The sequence below is a fragment of the Zootoca vivipara genome, chromosome 13 (assembly GCF_963506605.1).
Source record: "Zootoca vivipara chromosome 13, rZooViv1.1, whole genome shotgun sequence".
NCBI lineage: Eukaryota > Metazoa > Chordata > Lepidosauria > Squamata > Lacertidae > Zootoca > Zootoca vivipara.
Genome location: NC_083288.1, coordinates 50,236,069 through 50,253,621, shown reverse-complemented (window position 1 = coordinate 50,253,621; position 17,553 = coordinate 50,236,069). Strand labels below are relative to the sequence as shown.

The 17,553-nt window shown below is 51.8% G+C and overlaps 1 protein-coding gene across 3 annotated transcripts in view; it reads left to right on the top strand.

Annotated features, from left to right (window-relative positions):
- Positions 1-17,553, top strand: part of DNAH2 (dynein axonemal heavy chain 2) — a 149,025-nt gene that overhangs the window by 33,706 nt on the left and 97,766 nt on the right. For all 3 annotated transcript variants that reach the window (XM_060281903.1, XM_060281902.1, XM_035134845.2), the window contains exons 7-15: positions 2,662-2,900; positions 3,093-3,284; positions 5,014-5,171; positions 8,608-8,695; positions 8,981-9,186; positions 9,414-9,543; positions 10,637-10,819; positions 16,367-16,581; positions 16,694-16,840. In XM_060281903.1, coding sequence (XP_060137886.1) covers positions 2,662-2,900; positions 3,093-3,284; positions 5,014-5,171; positions 8,608-8,695; positions 8,981-9,186; positions 9,414-9,543; positions 10,637-10,819; positions 16,367-16,581; positions 16,694-16,840 — 1,558 coding nt within the window. The remainder of the gene's footprint in view (positions 1-2,661; positions 2,901-3,092; positions 3,285-5,013; positions 5,172-8,607; positions 8,696-8,980; positions 9,187-9,413; positions 9,544-10,636; positions 10,820-16,366; positions 16,582-16,693; positions 16,841-17,553) is intronic.

Sequence of the window (17,553 nt, the reverse complement as noted above, 5' to 3'; positions counted from 1 at the left end):
ATGACACAGATGTGTATTTTTAGTGTCGGCCAGCAGCCTGCCTCTACATGTTTTGGACTACAACTCCCATCAGCCATAGCTGTCTGTGGCTGATGGGAGCTGTAGTCCAAAACCTTTGGAAGGAGCAGGTTGGGGATATATTGTCATAAGAGTGCCATCCCTCGGGGGATCTGGGCCTGGCTGCAGTTCCCCACTGCCGTTCATGTACACATGACCTCCCGCAGGCCTCTCCTGCCCCAACACGGGTGAAGCGGCTTGCGCTTCCTGGCTGTCGCTGCCTTTGGCTTTCTTCTGGCATCCAGGAGAGGCAGCTCCTTGTTCGCTCTGCCTCGCTTGTGGCGTTGCATAAATTGCCATTACCGTTGGCTTTTTGCAACAAAGGAAAATAAAAAGGCCTTTTAGTAACAACAGGCATTAATTGACCCGTTTTTTGGATTGAACGCCACAGCACTTCAATACGGCCCAAGCTCATTTGGGCGTGGGGGGTGGGAATAGACTCCAGAACGTTCTTATTCTCGATTTTGTAGGTTTTAAAACACAGGCACACACACAAAGCACAAAGGGAGACAACTCGTTCATCTTGTGCCCTGTATTATCTCTGAATTTGAGTACAGGAATTCCCCCCCCCCAGCATAAAAGTGGAGCATGCCTCTTTTCAAAGTTTAAAAGCATTATGAAGAAATCCCCCACTGCCATAGACAGATGGAGGATTTGAAATTCACATGATTGTCCCATAATGAGAGGCCTGTGCGGTTGGCAGCGCCCAGCCTGCAATGTTCGCCGTGCGCATTAAAATCTTCCCATGGCTGGATATTTTGCATGGCAATGCATGCTTGGGTTAAGCATCCAATTGGCTACCTTGGGGTCGTCTCTTGTGTGACTAAAACCTCAGCTGTTATCAAGCACTTAGAGATACTTGGCTATTCTAATCCCTGGGCTGTGTGATTGTCTTACCCCTGTAATTTGGCACAGAGACTGCAGCTTCCACGCTGCGATGCTAACTCTTCCTAGATGGCTGCTCTCTAGCTATTAGCCTCTTCCATTCCAGGAGCAGGGGGGAAGGCAGTAAACTTGGTGAGCTTCAGGTGCCACAAACTCTCCCCACAACTGAGGCCCTGCGGCTCCTTTCGGCAATTTCCTCTTCTGGGGGTTCTCGTGCACCTGGAAGCCTTGGGCCCCCCTCTTTCCGCAGCCAGGGGAGCCCCTTTTATGATTCAGACCTGCAGGGCCCCCTCCTCTTAGCTTTCCCCCAGAATGCACTTGGACACGATGCATTTGGGATCTATCAGACGACAGACCGCAAAGTAGAAGGTAATTTCTGCACGAGCCCAGGCGCAGCAGCCAAAGTCCCATATTAAAGAGCAGGGATGACGGCGCATTTAGGCGAGTGTCAGGGCCTCGTGTGCAGAATGGCTGGGACAAAGAATTTGCCGCGTTTTCCTCTCCTTTCTGACGTACAGGAGGAGAGCGATGCGGTTCTAAAAACATCAAAGCCCCGACAGCGCCGCAATGGCTCAAAACAGTGTGCGTTCACACAGAATGAAGGCAAATGGCATCAGGTACTCTTGGAGGGACCTCGACCCTCCCTCCCAAGGAACATGCCTGATTTCTGTGTGACTCACCCTGTCTCTTTGTATAAGAGTATATTCTCCACCCAGGGGACTCATAGGGAGCCATAGCATGATATACCCCAGAATTCTTTTTCTGCTTTCCAGAGTGGAGACAGATCTTCTCTCTCTCTCTAGCAGACACTCCACGAGGTCCCTCCACACTCCACTCCTGCTCAAGCACTGCAGCGATTAAAGTGTTTTAGGCGCTTGTGCAGGGCCGTCTTAAGCCCATCCAGCGCCCTGGTGCTAGGTCCCTCCAGAGCCCCCCTCCAGAGCCTCTCCAAGGGCCCGGGAGTGCCAAGCGGACCGCGGCAGCAGCGGGAGGCCACCTCCGAGGACTCCGCGCTGCGATCTGGCCAGGACTGCGCTTCACTAGCTGAGAGGCTGCGCCGCGCCTCTCTCCTTCTCCGAGGACTCCGCGCTGCGCCTCCTTCTTGTTTCCCCAGCGCTGGGTTCCGCTCAGTCAAGCTTCGCCACCAGCGCGCACACCGCGGGACCAGCAAGAGCTGCTTGGGCGCAGTCCTGGCCAGATCGCAGGAACCCTGCGCTCACCTCCAGCGCCCGGCGCCGTGGTTCTCTGCGCCACTAGCCTCTATGGCTAGGACGGGCCTGCGCTTGTGAAGCACCAGTTCTTATACACATGTCCAGAGACTCTTAACCTGTGATCTCCTCTCTTTTCTGACTGTGTAGTAGTGCATTGATCCATAGGTGACGCAAACCATGTCTTGATGTTAAGCTGTTAGTCAGTTAGTCAGTGTGGTGGATTTTTCTGTGCTGAGGTGAGGCGTGTGTGGCTGCCCCACAGATTCACCGAGCACCTTAGGGTTATGCTCCACTCTCTGTCCTCACACATGGCAGGCAAGGCAACTGCTGCTACCGGTACTATGAAAACTGGTCAGGGCCTTTTGTGCTGAGGCAAAGCATATATATACAGGGGTGAAAGGCCCCAGAGCCTACACTGTGAGTTGATTCCTGAAGCTTGGCAGACCTGGGGGGCCATCTGATTTTTTAAATTTATTTTTATTTGCTGCTGCTGCTGCTGTTGTTCCAGCATCCATGATTCACTGGACCCGGCAGATCAAGGAGGTGCTGAGGGCACAAGAGGCTGTGGAGAGCAGAGAGAGCTCAGGCCCTCTGGAAGAGATCGAGTTCTGGAGGAACCGCTGTACAGACCTCTCCGAAATCAGCAAGCAGCTCTGCCAACAGGGCGTGAAGCACATTGAAACCATCCTGGCCTTTTCCAAGTCTTCCTATGTGACCCCTTTCCAGCGGCTCGCCAAACAGATCCAGGTGGGTGCGGTTGGGTAGGGCACAGGGAGAGAATGGTCTCAGGAAAGGCGATTTAAGTTTCTTCCACACCAAGCCCTTCCTCCAGTCTGCCTCTCCTTCGTGGGAAGGGTTCAGGAGGAGGTTGAGCCATGCCTGTGTGGGCACGGATCCCGCTTCAGTCCTTGACTATTGCTCTTTGTGGTTGCTTTGCAGGATGGATCAGAGCAGGCCCAGTCAAACCTCCGATTCCTCTCCATCCTGAAGGAACCGTTCCAGGAGCTAGCCACCCTTCGCCCCCAAAACATCCCCGAAAAGCTGCCTCACCTCATCAGCCTCGTCCGAATTGTGTGGGTCAACTCCCCGTACTACAACACCCGAGAGAGAATCACAGCACTGTTCAGAAAGGTGAGGACTGCATTTCTCTCTTTGAACCTTCCTTCTAAACAGGTTTTACTAGTACAAATAACATCCAAGGCAAGCTGTAAAATTCGGCATAAAATAACAGCATAAATGTTTATAGATAGCAAAAGACCATCTGGGCCTCTGAGGGAGGCTAAGCCACACAAAAATTTATGCCCAGCTGCTCTGACCTGCTCCACAGCGCTGACCCCAAACCCTTCACCGTCTCTCCTTCTCCTCTCCTTGGAACTGGTGGTCGTCAAAGTTTTGTTCCTTCCATTCTTCTCCATATCCCAAACCTCACTATCTTTTTGCTCTTGTGTGGCCCAAATCCTTTGCATCTGAGCTTCCCTGGTACACTATGTCTAGCCAAGCTCTCCCCTTCAGGCTGCTTGTCTGCCTGTCTCTATCCTAGAAGCAAGCTAAGTGTATGCTGTTGGTCCAGGAAAGAGTAGGATGGTTAAGCCTTGTGGTGAAGTGGTTAAGAGCGGTAGACTCGTAATCTGGGGAACCGGGTTCGCGTCTCCGCTCCTCCACATGCAGCTGCTGGGTGACCTTGGGCTAGTCACACTTATTGAAGTTTCTCAACCCCACTCACCTCACAGAGTGTTTGTTGTGGGGGAGGAAGGGAAAGGAGAATGTTTGCCGCTTTGAGACTCCTTTGGGTAGTGATAAAGCGGGATATCAAATCCAAACTCTTCTCTTCTTCTTGTACAATTTTCCTAACCAAGTTACTCTTCTATTTCATTTTCTGTTTTATTCCTTAATGCCATTCTGGTGTTTGTAATGATGAACATCTCTTCTTTCAAACCCACTTCTCTGGCTCTGGGTTATTACCTTCCCCAACCCCCAAGTAACTGAAGTAATTACCTGGGGTGCGGTGCAACTTCCTGAAATACGCCACAATTGCTCAAGAGATATTTGAAATATAAATGCTTTTAAATAAAAATCAAATAAATTACTCTGGATAAAAGATCTCAAAATCACATCTCTGTGTTATCATGTGGAGATACACGAGTTAGCATGTAACATGTGATAAGGGACATGGGCAGGCTTGGTAACATATATGAGAGGGGAAATGCCATATGGGAACATTGGGCAATATCAGTTGTTTTTCAAGGTTTGTCTAAAACAGTGGTAGCTAATCTGTAACTTTCCAATTGCTGTTGTTGGACTACAATTATCATCATCCCTGACCATTGGTCATGTGGACTGGAGCCGATGAGTGATGGAGTCCAGCCACAGGTTAGATGTTCGTGGCCCTAAGGATTAACTCGGAGGTGGTGCTGAAGTGACCTCTCCTGACTTCTCCCTAGTACGTTCCCGAGCACAATTCAAAGTGTTGGTGCTGACCTTTAAAGCCCCAAATGGCCTCGGTCCAGTATACCTGAAGGAGTGTCTCCATCCATTATTCTGCCCGGACACTGAGGTCCAGCACCGAGGGCCTTCTGCCAGTTCCCTCGTTGCGAGAAGCCAAGTTGCAGGGAACCAGGCAGAGGGCCTTCTCGGCGGTGGCATCCGCCCTGTGGAACGTCCTCCCATCAGATGTCAAAGAGAAAAACAACTACCAGATTTTTAGAAGACATCTGAAGGCAGCACTGTTTAGGGAAGCTTTTAATGTTTAATAGATTATTTTATTTTATTTTTCTGTTGGAAGCCGCCCAGAGTGGCTGGGGAAACCCAGCGAGATGGGCGGGGTATAAATAATAAATTGTTATTGTTATTGTTATTATAGATGAGCAACAAAATTATCCAGATGTGCTGCAAAGACATCTCCCTGGACCGGCTCTTTGAGGGCTACATCAACTCTACCCGGCAGACTCTCCATGGCTGCATCTCATGTATGTCCTCTTGGAAGGACAGCTACCAGCACGCTGCTTTTATGCACAACAAGTAAGAGGCCTTCGGCTGGCAGTGGGTGTTGAGCTGGGAACAAATGGGCTGCCTTATACCGTGTCAGGCTGCTGACCTGGAACATTTGCTGAAGGATGCCAACGGTCACTGGAATGTCCAACAGTGTACTGTATTTGCAAGACCAAATGTCCTTTATCATACTAGCAATTCAGTCTCGTTACATCTCCCGTCTCCACTTTAAATTCTTCTCAACATTATCTCTTTTCAAAACACATTGCTTTCCCACTAAGGAGGCATGGAGTGGCAAAGTTACTTTTGATTTCGAGGCAACACTTTGGTTCTGAAAACAGAATTTAAATAAATAAATAAATAAATCAAAGTTCTTAACACCCCCTTAAAACTTCCTTGGCTCAAACAATTTGAGCATGCTTTTTCTTCTGCCTTCAGTGGTTTAATGACTGACTCTTTTTAAACCCAGAAAGTAGCTTGCCCACCAGATTTAAATTTCCACTGGCAGACAGAGAAACCTCTCTCAGTCATAAATTATAACCATCTCAGATATCATTACAGAAAGGGAGGGTTTTTGCAGACCCTATGCCCATTAGGGCTCTCATGTGGCTTTGTGCAAGATGTTTATTCCTCCGCTCATAAGTCATTTACCCCTGTCCATGTTCCCAGGAACTGACAGCTTCTTGGTCTCTTGAAGTATAACACTGCTTTTTCAGAGCACCAGAGGTTAATCTCCTGCTCACTGTTATCTCTAGAGTGAATTTGATAGCCAAATGTATGCCTGGTTATCATCAATCACCGTGTAATAATCTCGACCAGCAACCTGCTGACAGAAGGTGTTCAGTCTGCCAAGATCCTCCCCCGGAAGTCCTGTTCCTCATGGACCGCTTTCAATCGTGCTGTATTTGAGGCCCATTGCCCTCCTTCTTGCCTGAAAGATACCCCCAGCCAACTCCCTCCATGCTCTGGCTCTCTTGGTCTTCCTGCTGTGTCAGATGACCTCCTGGCATTGGCTTGTGTCCATTCTAGGGACAGGAGGCCTGGGGAGAGCTGAGGTTGGGCAGGGTCCCCTGCCTGGCAAGGAAGCAGTTCTGTGCCGCCTTTGCGCAGCATGGAGCTGAGGAGCCACAAAAGAAAGGGAAGGCCCATGTCCCAGGGCTTATAGCATCTCCTTTGGTCCTAGGTTGAATCCCCAACATCTCCAGGTAGGACTTGGAGAGATTAACTGTCTGAAACCCTGGAGAGCATACCTGCCAAGTTCCTCTCTGAAAAATAAGGGACCGGACCGAAATTAGCATACCGGATGTAGCGCGGCGGCCATTTTGTAACTGGGCGGAGCATGCTCAGAAGTGACTTTTGATGCTGCTGTGCCCAGTTCCAAAATGGCTGCCGCACCAGAAGTCGCACTGCAGCCATTTTGGAACTGGGCAGAGTAGCATCAAAACTCACTTCTGAGCATGCTCCGCCCAGTTCCAAAATGGCCGCCACGCCAGAATAAACTGGGAAAAAACAAAAAAATCCGTTTTTTCTGCTGGGGACAGCTGGAAAAACGGGGGTTTCCGGGAGAAAACGGGAGACTTGGCAGCTATGCTGGAGAGCTGTGTAGATGATACTGAGCTAGATGAACCAGTGGTCTGACTCAGGAAAAGGCCATAGCTGCCAAGTTCTCCCTTTTTTTAAGGGAAATTCCCTTATGCTGAATAGGCTTCCTCGCGAGAAAGGGGAAAACTTGGCAGCTATGGAAAAGGCAGCTTCCCCTGACAATAGGCAGAGCTGAAAGCAGTTTGCAAATGGGATCAGCTTCTTGCACTCACCCCCCGCATACACCAGCGTTCAATGGATTGCAAGGTTTCATGTACTGTTGCCAAAAATATTTGACCCGAGGCTACGACAGTTGGAGAAAAGCAATGTGTGTGCACGCCACAGGGAAACCAAGCCCTTCCCAAGCCATTTTCAGCTCTTCCTTTAAACAATTTCGTACTGTCCCCACCCCCCATTTGATCCCTTAGATCCCGCAGGAGGCAGTAATTATAGCCCCCAATCCTTTAAAAGAGGATTCAACAAGTTCATGGAGGTGAGGGCTTTTGGTGGCTCCTAGTCACAATGCCTGTGCTCTTCGTCAGTGATGCTTCTGAATGCCAGCTGCTAGAAACTGCAGGAGGGGAGAGTAGCTCTTGTCCTGCTTGCGTCTGGTTGGCCACTGTGAGGATGCTGAACTTAATGGATCCAGCAGGCTCTTCTTAGGCTCTTATTGACTGTGCCTGTTCCTTCTGCAATGGCCCCCATGTTCTCCAAGCAGCCACACAGGCTGCCTAGGCTGCTCTCGCCTGTCCTTCAGTGGCTGCTTCCCTGCCAGTCGTCTGGACCCGTGGAGAACTAGCCTGCTCTGTGTCTGTCGGGTGGATATTGTTTGAGCTGCAGCAAGAGGGGAGCCGTGCGGGGCGGCTTAGTAAGGCCCCCTGCTTGCCCCTCACCCGGATCCCAGTGTCAGCTGATCCCTGGCTTCTCCGGCTTCCGTTCTGGCCCTGGCTGTCTCTCCCGTTCCCCGATTCTCCTGGCTGTACTTCAGAAATAATGCAACATAATCTATCATTATGATTAGGGATGTCAGGCTTAAGTGGGTGCCTGGTCCTTGACAATTAAGTCTAAGTGTTACTTGTCTGCTTCAAATTCAAATTAGTGGGGCTGGATCAATATCGTAAAAGATATAAAGACATTTAACATGCGAGCGGCTCTGATGCAAGGCAGGCACGGCCAGGCCTGGATTAGGCACTCAAGCCGTGCTCCTGGGGCGAGGATCTCGCATGTTCCCAGAGCTCTTTGATTAGATGATTTCTCCAGAACCCTCTTGCCTGCGGGGGTGGGTGGGAAGGGGTGGGGGAGAGAGAAAGACAAACAGGGGGTGACCGGCTGGCTATCTTTCAGCTTCTGTGTTCTTTCCCAATATGCTTGGACTCTGTCTTGGGAAAGGTTCTATTGCCTTTTGCGTTTTTTTTCTAGATCTTTATGTTCACTAGATGCACCCTCATCTGGTTTCTGACCCCTGTATGCCCCCTACTTGTATGGGCAGCCCCTTAGGCTGGGTGGGAATGAGGACCCCTGACCCCCGAACATGACAAAACTCGTCTGTTCTCCTAACCAGGGCCGGCCCTACGTGCAGGCTGGGTGGCGCAGGGCACCACGGCGCCGGCCTGTCAGGAGGGCGCCACGAGCTGCGCCCGCCCGCTGGCCGGCCGACTGGTCCGCTGCGCGCTGCGCCCACCCACCCACCGTGCTGGGAAACAGGGTGGGAGGGCGCCGGAGAGATCGCGCTGTGCCTGCCCGCCCACCCGCTGCGCAGAGTGCAGCGCCCACCCGCCCACCGCGCTGGGAAACAGGGCGGGAGGGCGACGGAGAGATCTGGCGCACCACGTCGCCAGGGGCGCTTAAGACGGCCCTGCTCCTAACTATGCGACTCCTCCCACAGGCTTTCTGGGAAGGGCTGGGTACTGGACCAGACCAGCATTTTTGCCCAGGTCGATGCCTTTGTCCAGCGTTGCAAGGACCTCCTGGAGGTATGTGGGATGTCATAGCAGAAGTTCTGGTCTCAGAAATTCATTCATTCTCTGATGTGTCCCCTGTTGCTCTCTCCATTTGCAAATATCTGTGGGTGCATGCGGCTTTGATAACTGGGCTGGGTCTTTTGCGGGGTACCCTAGGCCTGTGTGATTTGGGATCTGCCCAAAGCATCAGGTTGCCTGACAGGGGATCTCCCTAGGCTTTAGCCTTCCCCTGGAGGGCAGAGAAATGTCCATGAGGAGCGGTACGTTTGGGTTAGGAATTTTATGTCTGCCCAATAGGTCTGCGAGAGCCAGCAGCACTTTGCGCGCTGGGAAGACGGCAAGCAGACCCCGCTGCCCTGCTTCTTTGGCCAGCGTGGACCCCAGATGACCAGGAGCCTGCTGGAGATTGAGGAGACCTTCAACAAGTACCTCGGCAATCTCCGCAACGTGAAGGGGGGAATCCTGGATGTGAAGAACACTTCTTGGCATGAGGACTTCAACCGGTGAGAGATCCCCCTGGCTGCCCTTGAGCTGGGAGGGCTGGCAGGAGACAAGTCTTCCCTTGGGTTCTTCATTCAGTGTACAGAAAGAGGGAGGGAGCAGAGGATACCGAGGAGGCAAGCATAGCATCTCCCGAGGCAGAGCCTGCTGTTCCCAGTCAGGGCACTGCACTCTACCTTCTCCTTCCAACGTTCTCTCCCTTCTCTCTGTGAATCCCTGGGGGCATCAGCTTCCGCGCTGGCATCAAGGACCTGGAGGTGATGACCCAGAACCTGATCACCTCCGCCTTTGAGACAGTGAAGGACGTAGAGCGTGGGGTGGAGATCCAGGACATCTTCCATCACTTGTCATCGCGAGAGGTACAGCGAAGCTAGCAACGGGCCCTCTGACTGAATCTGAGGCAGGGCTGAGCTCTGTGGAGCTGGAAGGAGGAAGGGAGCATTGAGCTATCAATGGGATAAGACTATCAATGGCTACTAGCCATGGCGGCCTCCAGTGGGGGAGGCGGCACACCTCTGAACACCAGCTGTTGGGGAGCTCAAGTGGGGAGAGGCCTACTGAGCTCATTCCTGCTTGTGGGTTTCCCTTGGGGGCATCTGGTTGCCCCCTGTGAAAGCTGGATGCTGGACTAGTTGGGCCTCCTTTGGTCTGATCCTGGCTCTTCTTATAAGCAGCTCTGACTGTGGGCCTCTTTGCTCATAGTGGGCTTGAACATCCCTGTGGCATGAAAGTAGAGCTTGAGCCCTTAAACAGGTATCACCTTGGACAGAGTTCAGCCTTCTGTGACCTAGCTGGTACAATAGGAGCCAACGGTTAGACCGGTTGGCTGCTGGCGCCCAATATGACCAGCCTCTCGAGAGCTTCGGGGAGGCCTGTGCCAAGGAAATGCTTGGGAGTTTCAGGAGGACCTCGGAAGGTGGTTCAATCCAGCGGGGCGAGGGCTTACCTTCCAAGTCCCGGACTGCAGAATCTGGGACCGGCAGCCGTGTGACACCGGAAGTTGCGTCGACGTAACTTTTGGTGTCGCTTTGCCCTTCTATGGGCACAAAAAATGGCCACCGCCGGCTTCAAAAGTAGCTTCTACGCATGACCGGAAGTGCGTCAACGCAACTTCTGGTGTCGCCCTGCCCATCTATGGGCACCAAAATGGCCGACGACGACACCGGAAGTCGCATCTACGCACTTCCGGTCATGCGTAGATGCGACTTTTGAAGCCGCCGGCGGCCATTTTTTGTGCCCATAGAAGGGCAAATCAGAAAAAAAAATGGCCGCCGGCAGGAGAAAATAACGGAGAAAAACGGGAGACGAAGTGATACGGGGGACCACCGGGAAAAGGTAAGTAAAAACGGGGGTTTCCCGGGGAAAATGGGAGACTTGGCAGCTATGGGGCGAGGGTCGATGGCTTCTCATTGTGGAAAGGGCATCCCACCAGGCCTCTTTTCTCTGTCCCAGGCCATTAAGCGCACCTTCGACAAGAAGACGGTTGACATCTTCATGCTATTCAACAGAGAGCTTTCCCTGGTCAACAAGGAGCTGAGCAAGAGGACCCCTTTCCTGCCGCCACACATGTGCCATTACTCGGGCCTGGTGCACTGGATGCGCGCTCTGCGACGGCGCATTGAGAAACCCATGAATGTAAGGCTCTTGCTCTAAGGACTGCAATAGACCACAGTGGCCAGCAGGGCCGGTCCCAACATTAGGCAGAGTGAAACTTCCGCCTCGGGCGTCAGCGGCTGAGGAGCAGGTAGTGGACTTGGCTTTGCGTGCTGCGCATCCTGTTCTGTTCCGTGTGAGCAGGAGTCAGCGGGACAGGAGTGGATTAGCATACTGTCTCCAGGCCCACCAGGATTGTATCAGACATGCTGGTCGCTTCCTTTTCCTGCTTTGCCTCGGTCAGAACTGTTGATATAGAACTGCATGGTTGGAAGGGAGCCACAGGGCCCTGCAGTGCAGGAGTCACAGCTTTTGCTCCCGCGGTTGTGATTCATTCTCCTGTTCCTGTTAGGTTAGATTTGCTCTTTTTCCTCTACCATTTTGCTCCTTTCCCCTGGCCCAGGGTACTAGGCAAGGTTCAGACCTGGCGGAGGCTAGCCCTCCCCCTGGCTCTTGGCTTTGTTGGGTGGAGCCAGGGCAATACAGTATAGCCGTAAGGTGGACCACAGGAGATCCACCTTGGTATTCTGCCCTGCACTGGTGAAACAATGCTCAGTGATTTAGAGACAGTCCTGTCCTACAGTAATGCACGTCTCCTTCACATTAGTCTTGTTTTGCTTGGGCAGAGGGTGGGACGGTATTCCTCTCCAGCCCTTCTAAGATTATTTTTTGGCGGGGGCAACTATCTGCAGGTCAGCAAAACAACGGGCCCTTGGCATGGTCGCGGCGGCTGTTCTTTATTCATCAAGCAACCTCATCAATTTTTTTTTGTCTATTTCTCAGCTATTTACCTCAATAACATCCTCCGTCTCCGAGTTCCATCTGACAGGTTTAATTATACGTTGGGTAGAAACAAAACGGCTTTTCCACCATCAATCAAACCTCCCCCCCCCCCCCGGCTCTTCGCTCTGTGCACACTTGAAAATTGAAATTGCCAAAATCCGCGTTAGGATGTAAAAAGGAAAAGTGCCTGTGGATCAGCTCCCTTCTGAACCTCCCTGTCCAAAATCGGCTTCTCCCCTGCCAGGAGCCTTCCCTTTATGTTGATATTAGCTGGCAAACGCCTGGACCCCGGTGCTCCCCTGCCCTGCTTCTGATGTTTGTTGTGTAATGGCGAGGTGTGCCAGTCCCTGAACGCTGCTCTTGGCAGGCAGAGGAAACAGGCAGTTTCATATTCTCCCCTCCTCTCTCTTTCTCTTTCTCTCTCTCTCCTTCTCAGCGTTTCTCAGGCCCAGGGTGTGTGGGATGCAAAGGGTTTTGCTATGCTGTGTGGCAAGAAGCCTACGGACGCCCAGGGCTCAAGGCTTCCCACTGGGATCGCCTGATTTCTCAAGTGCTGCGGGCCAAGTTGCAAGCTGAGATGGGGGTCATCAGGCAGCAACTGGGCACAATGACAAAGGGACACGGGTGGGGGCGTTTGTGGCCTGGGTGGGAGGGAAGAAGCACAGCGGGATGGGTGAATAACCAATAAGTTTGGCGGCAGAATATGGGAGGTCTAGCAAGGCTGGGAAGCAGAGTTTGCTTTGGGAGCCCTTACTGATTCCTGTCTCTCTTTCTCTTTCACTCAGTTCTAGAGCAGCTCTCCCCAGCCAGCTGCCCTCCAGATGTTTTGGACCACAACCCCTGTCAGCCCCGGCCAACACAGGTTGTGTGGTGGAAGTTGTAGTCCAAAACATCTGGAGGGCACCAGGCTGGGGAAGGCTGTCTAGAAACCTGCTGAGGTCAAGCAAGGAAAAAGCGGAGCCACCTCTGGGGCTGCAATCTCTGGGGTGATGCGGGTGCCATTCGGCAGTTGAATGCACATGCCTACAGTGCCCGTTTCCCTCGCTCCCACCCTCCACGTGGCCCGGAGCTGGCAACCCACGGGTTCCTTGCGGTCTTCTTTTCACAAGGTGAGTTTCCGGCCCTCCTGACTGGGTGCTGCAGAATTAGAACTCAGGACCGTGGGTGTGGAAGCAGATACTTCAAGCAACTGGGCCAGTCTGGAAGCTGAGTTCCTTCTGAACTCAGCCCACCTTCCCCTGCCATTTTGCAGGAAATCCCTGGCCCCTGATGGGCTCTTGGATTGATTGATTGGACTTGCAGGGTTGCATTCAACTAACTTTTGCTCAGGGTAGACCGACTGAAATTAATGGTCCATAGTTAGCCATGACCACTAATTTCAGTGGGCCAGCTCTGAGTAAAAACCAGTTGAATATAACCCTTGATCCTCTTTTTGAGAAAAGGTGTCACAAAGCAGTTTACAATATATAAAATAGGATTTAAAAAACCTGTACAAGATACCACATAAAGCATATAAAGCATGACTGTGCCAACGCCTATAACAATGAACTCCACCAGACCCCAATATACCAGCCCTGATTTATGACTCCAAATCATAATACCTGTTATTATTAAATTTATTACCAGCAGGTCCCAGGACAGGTTGCAACAATTTACAATTCAAAATTAGAAAACAGTCACAGGAGTAGGAATTCATAGTCTCCAACCGCCCTGAAAATGCCGGGACTGTCATGAAAGCCCACAACCCCAATTATCAAGTGGCTTTCCCTTCTGTGCAGCTGAAAGTTCAGATGAAGCCTGCTGAATCTCTGAAGGGATGAAGTTTCACTGCTGTGGGGCCACTGTTGAGAAGGTCCTATTATGGGTTTCCACCGGCCTCATTGTGTCCACTTGTGGTTGTCCAGAAAACACCTATAACCCTTTCCTGTTCTGATCTTCACCAGCCCTCCTGATGGAGAACCCCTTGAGCCCACCTGGATGCCCCCACTTCTTCCTTGCTTGACCTCAATACTTACTCCTGTTCCTCTTTGCCTGTTTTCTGTCTTCCTCTGTGCTGCACATTTTTTCGACCTCCGCTGCTGCTACTGGAATTTACCCAGTCGCTTGCGCCCAGGGAATACTTTCCTGGCTCTGTACATTCAAACGAAAAAGCAAAGTTCAGAAATGAGGGGTTTGGAACATGCTTTTTGGTAGACAGTGTCCCGGGGGAATATGTGTGCGTCAACACATATGTTTTGGATCTGATTCCTTCTGATCATGCAGCTCCCCTTGCAGTAGTGTTTAGCATGGGATTTCCCAGCTGCTGACAGGTAGGGATCTATTCACACATGACTGGAACGAAGCTGCTGCTTTTGCGGTGAGGCTTGCCAAGTCTGGACAGAACATTCTAGCTCAGAGAATGAACCGCCTTTGATAAAGGAGCGCCATTGTCCTTGGGTAGGGAGATCGGGGCAGTCATGGGGTCCCCTTGTTTTAAGGAACTATGGGGAGAAGAAGACACATTCTTCCATAACAGGTTTTGTTCCCGCTAGGAGTGCCAACTTGGCCCCATGAACGTGGGTTCCCGGGGCCGTGGGTGCCATGCAGCATGTGTGGCCCTGGCACTGAAATTTGTGGGTGCATGGCCCCCCCGTGGGGAATTTTATGGGTGCTTGGGCACTCAGAGAGACAGTGTGGTGTAGTGGTTAAGAGCGGTAGACTCGTAATCTGGGGAGCTGGGTTCACGTCTCCGCTCCTCCACATGCAGCTGCTGGGTGACCTTGGGCTAGTCACACTTCTTTGAAGTCTCTCAGGCCCACCCACCTCACAGAGTGTTTGTTGTGGGGGAGGAAGGGAAAGGAGATTGTTAGCCGCTTTGAGACTCCTTCGGGTAGTGATAAAGCGGGATATCAAATCCAAACTACTACTCTTCTTCTTCTTCTTCTTCTTCTTCTTCTTCTTCTTCTTCTTCTTCTTCTTCTTCTTCTTCTTCTTCTTCTTCTCAGGGCCCTAGGGAGTTGGCACTTATGGTTACTGTATTTTAGCCAGGGGAGTAAGTAGCTTTGGGGAACAACTCAGTAGGGCATGGATTGAAACCCCACCCCCGGTGCCGTGATCCTTTGGGGTCTGTTGCATATGGGGAAAGGGTTCAATACTTGCCACTTTGCTGCACTCCTAACCCCTACTCTGCTGCTTTTTAGGATTGGGGAGAAAGAAAAAATGGATATAAAGCTAATGCTGTTAGCGAAGGCTTAAAGTGATAGAGTTGATTCCTAGAGAACTGGGGCTATAGAGAAGGAAATGGCTACGGCAATCTATACATGCCATTAACAGCCAGAATAACAGCACAGTAGGTCATCTACACCTGGGGAAATTGTGCAGCTGAGTTTAAAAAAATAAGTTGGATTTTATTAGCACTGCGCAGGGGAAGTGCAAGAGGGGGATTTTTGTTTGCAGCGCTGTGCAAATGCCCTTTGAGTGAACGAAGTGTGGCTATTCCACAGTCAGTGTCCAGTTTGGAAGCAGGCCAAGCCGTCCCCTTCTCTGCTGGGTCCTCGTTGAAGGCCATTGGCGTTGGCACCCTGGCCCACGGCATCGTTTCCTGAGCGTTGGCTGGGAGACCATCACGCTGGGGAAACCAACAAGTGGTGCCTGATTCAGCTTTGCTAATGACAAAAGCTTCTTAAAAGCTTTTTATATTTTTTATTTTGGCACTAATAATTGGCCCAATTTTTCTAGGTGACATATGTTGTTTTCTTTAGTACACCCACCGGAAAGAGTTTAATGGGCAACCAGGATTTTATTTTCCCATTTCGCTTGTGCCCACCGTTGACCCAAGTAGCGAACTAATGTTCTAGCTGAGCTCAAGACTGGGGGATGGATCCTGGGGGAGGAAGGAAAGGGGGGGAGCGTGAAAAGCAGGTGAGCCTCAAAATCATCAGCTGCTCCGCTAGTATTCCTTCTTTCCGACTTGCAAAGACTAGGGCGTGTGCTGTGATAATTAAGTTAATATTACCCCTTTTTCGGTTAGGCATAGTCACACACACTCTTTCAGTGCAAGAGGGGAGCCTGACTACAGGTAGAGAACCCGGACGCTGCGTTTTTACTGTGGCGGGAAATGGTGGTTGGCCAACTTATCGTATTTCTGTGCTTAGGAGAACATGGACCTGCCAGAACATTTTAAGTGAACGGGGGGGTGGCAGAGCATCGGTCCCTGACGGCCTCTCGGGTGATGGAAAAGACTCTGTGCCCCAGATGCTTCTTCGCTTAGTGCACAGTTAAACTGTGGAACTCCCTCCCACAGGAGGCAGTGATGGCCACGAGCTAGAATGGCTTTAAAAGGGGGTTAGACAAATTCACGGAGGATAAGGCTATTGGCGACTACTAGCCAGGGTGGCTATGTCCTGTCTTAGCTGTCGGAGGCGATATACCTCTGAATGCCAGTCAGTTGCTGGGGATTACATGTAGGGAGAGCGCTGTTGTGTTCTGGTCCCACTTGCCAGTTTCCTACAGACACATTTTGGGCCCCCATGAGAATGGGATGCTGGACTAGGGTGTCGGCCTGATTCAGCTGGGTTCTGCTTACTGCTGCTCAAAGTGGATGGGCAAATCCCTGGACCTGCATCTTCAGTTCGTGAGAAGTTTAGCTGTCCCTCACCTTGCACACCTCGCTGGCCATCTGTGCAAGGACGAGCGGTGTGTCCGTTCCCTCCCGGGAGCCGCCTTGCGTGGCTCCTGAGCAGGGCCCTCTCCTCTCCTCCTTGGCAGTGTCTCACCAAGGCCCACTTCATCCCCCACATTGGGACCGGAGAAGAGAGCTTCCAGACCTATCAGCTGCTCGTCCAGGCCATGGACGAGATTGAGCGGAAGACCTTCCACGAATGGACCCTGACCCTCGACAAGGACAGCCTGAAGCGCCTGGACACCCCTCTCCTCATCTTGAGCACGGAGAAGCCCGGGATGCTGGACATCAATTTTGACAAGTGAGCGAGCCGATTGGCGGCGGTGGGAACCTTGCACCGTGGAGCCTGGGCGTGTGCTGGGAGGCTGGACGCCCCTCCCACCCCCTTGTGCCTCTGTCCCTTCTCCTTCCAGGCATTTGCTGAAGTTATTTGTGGAAATCCACTACTGGGAAAGGGTGCTCTTTGAGATCCCCCACTATGTGGTCGAGGTTTACGAGAGGAAGGAGGACCTGCGCAACCTGAGGGAGAACCTGCTGCTGGTGGCACGAGACTATAACAGGTACGCTGCCCATTTCGGGAGGGCGATTGCTAGCTTCCGCCCTCATCATTCGCAGATTCTTTAGCTGCGATGCCTGCATTTGGACTAAATGACCCCTTGCACCCCCCCTTCCAATTCTACAGTTCTGTGGAATAGAACAAGTGAATTTCACAAATTCTGGTGCCTCTCGCCTTACAGCCAGCAAAGGCTAATTTGTCCTCCCTGCCTGCCGCTTAGGACAGAAGGCAGCTGCTTCTTTGAATCTCTGGTTAACACGTGGCTGGATGGCAGTTAACAACCAGAGGCACCTTTTAGCCGCTCCTCCCACGCTCATCTGAATGCCCCCCCTCTCATTGCTTTGGAAAGGATTTGAGTATTATGATTTGTAAAGGGTCTGGCACAGTGCAAAGATGGCAGCGTTCCTTTCTTTCGTGGAAATGTTTCCAGGTGTCTGGATTGCAGGGCGGGGGAGAGGGGGCTCTGGGCCCTAGATGCTTTGACCTCAAAGGCCAGAGCTGACCCTGTGGTCCATTCATAGCACCTCCTCTCGTCTCACTAACGGAACCCTCCTCCTTCAGTGGAGGATGGTAGCCGTATATGGGTTTTATATTCCACTTGCTTTTGTAGACAGGGCTATGCAAAACAGACTTGGGGGCTTCATCCTCATGGGAAAAGCCTCCCCGCTCCCAGTTCATGCTCCCTCTGAAGCCCTTGGTCTGCAACAGTGGCCTGGC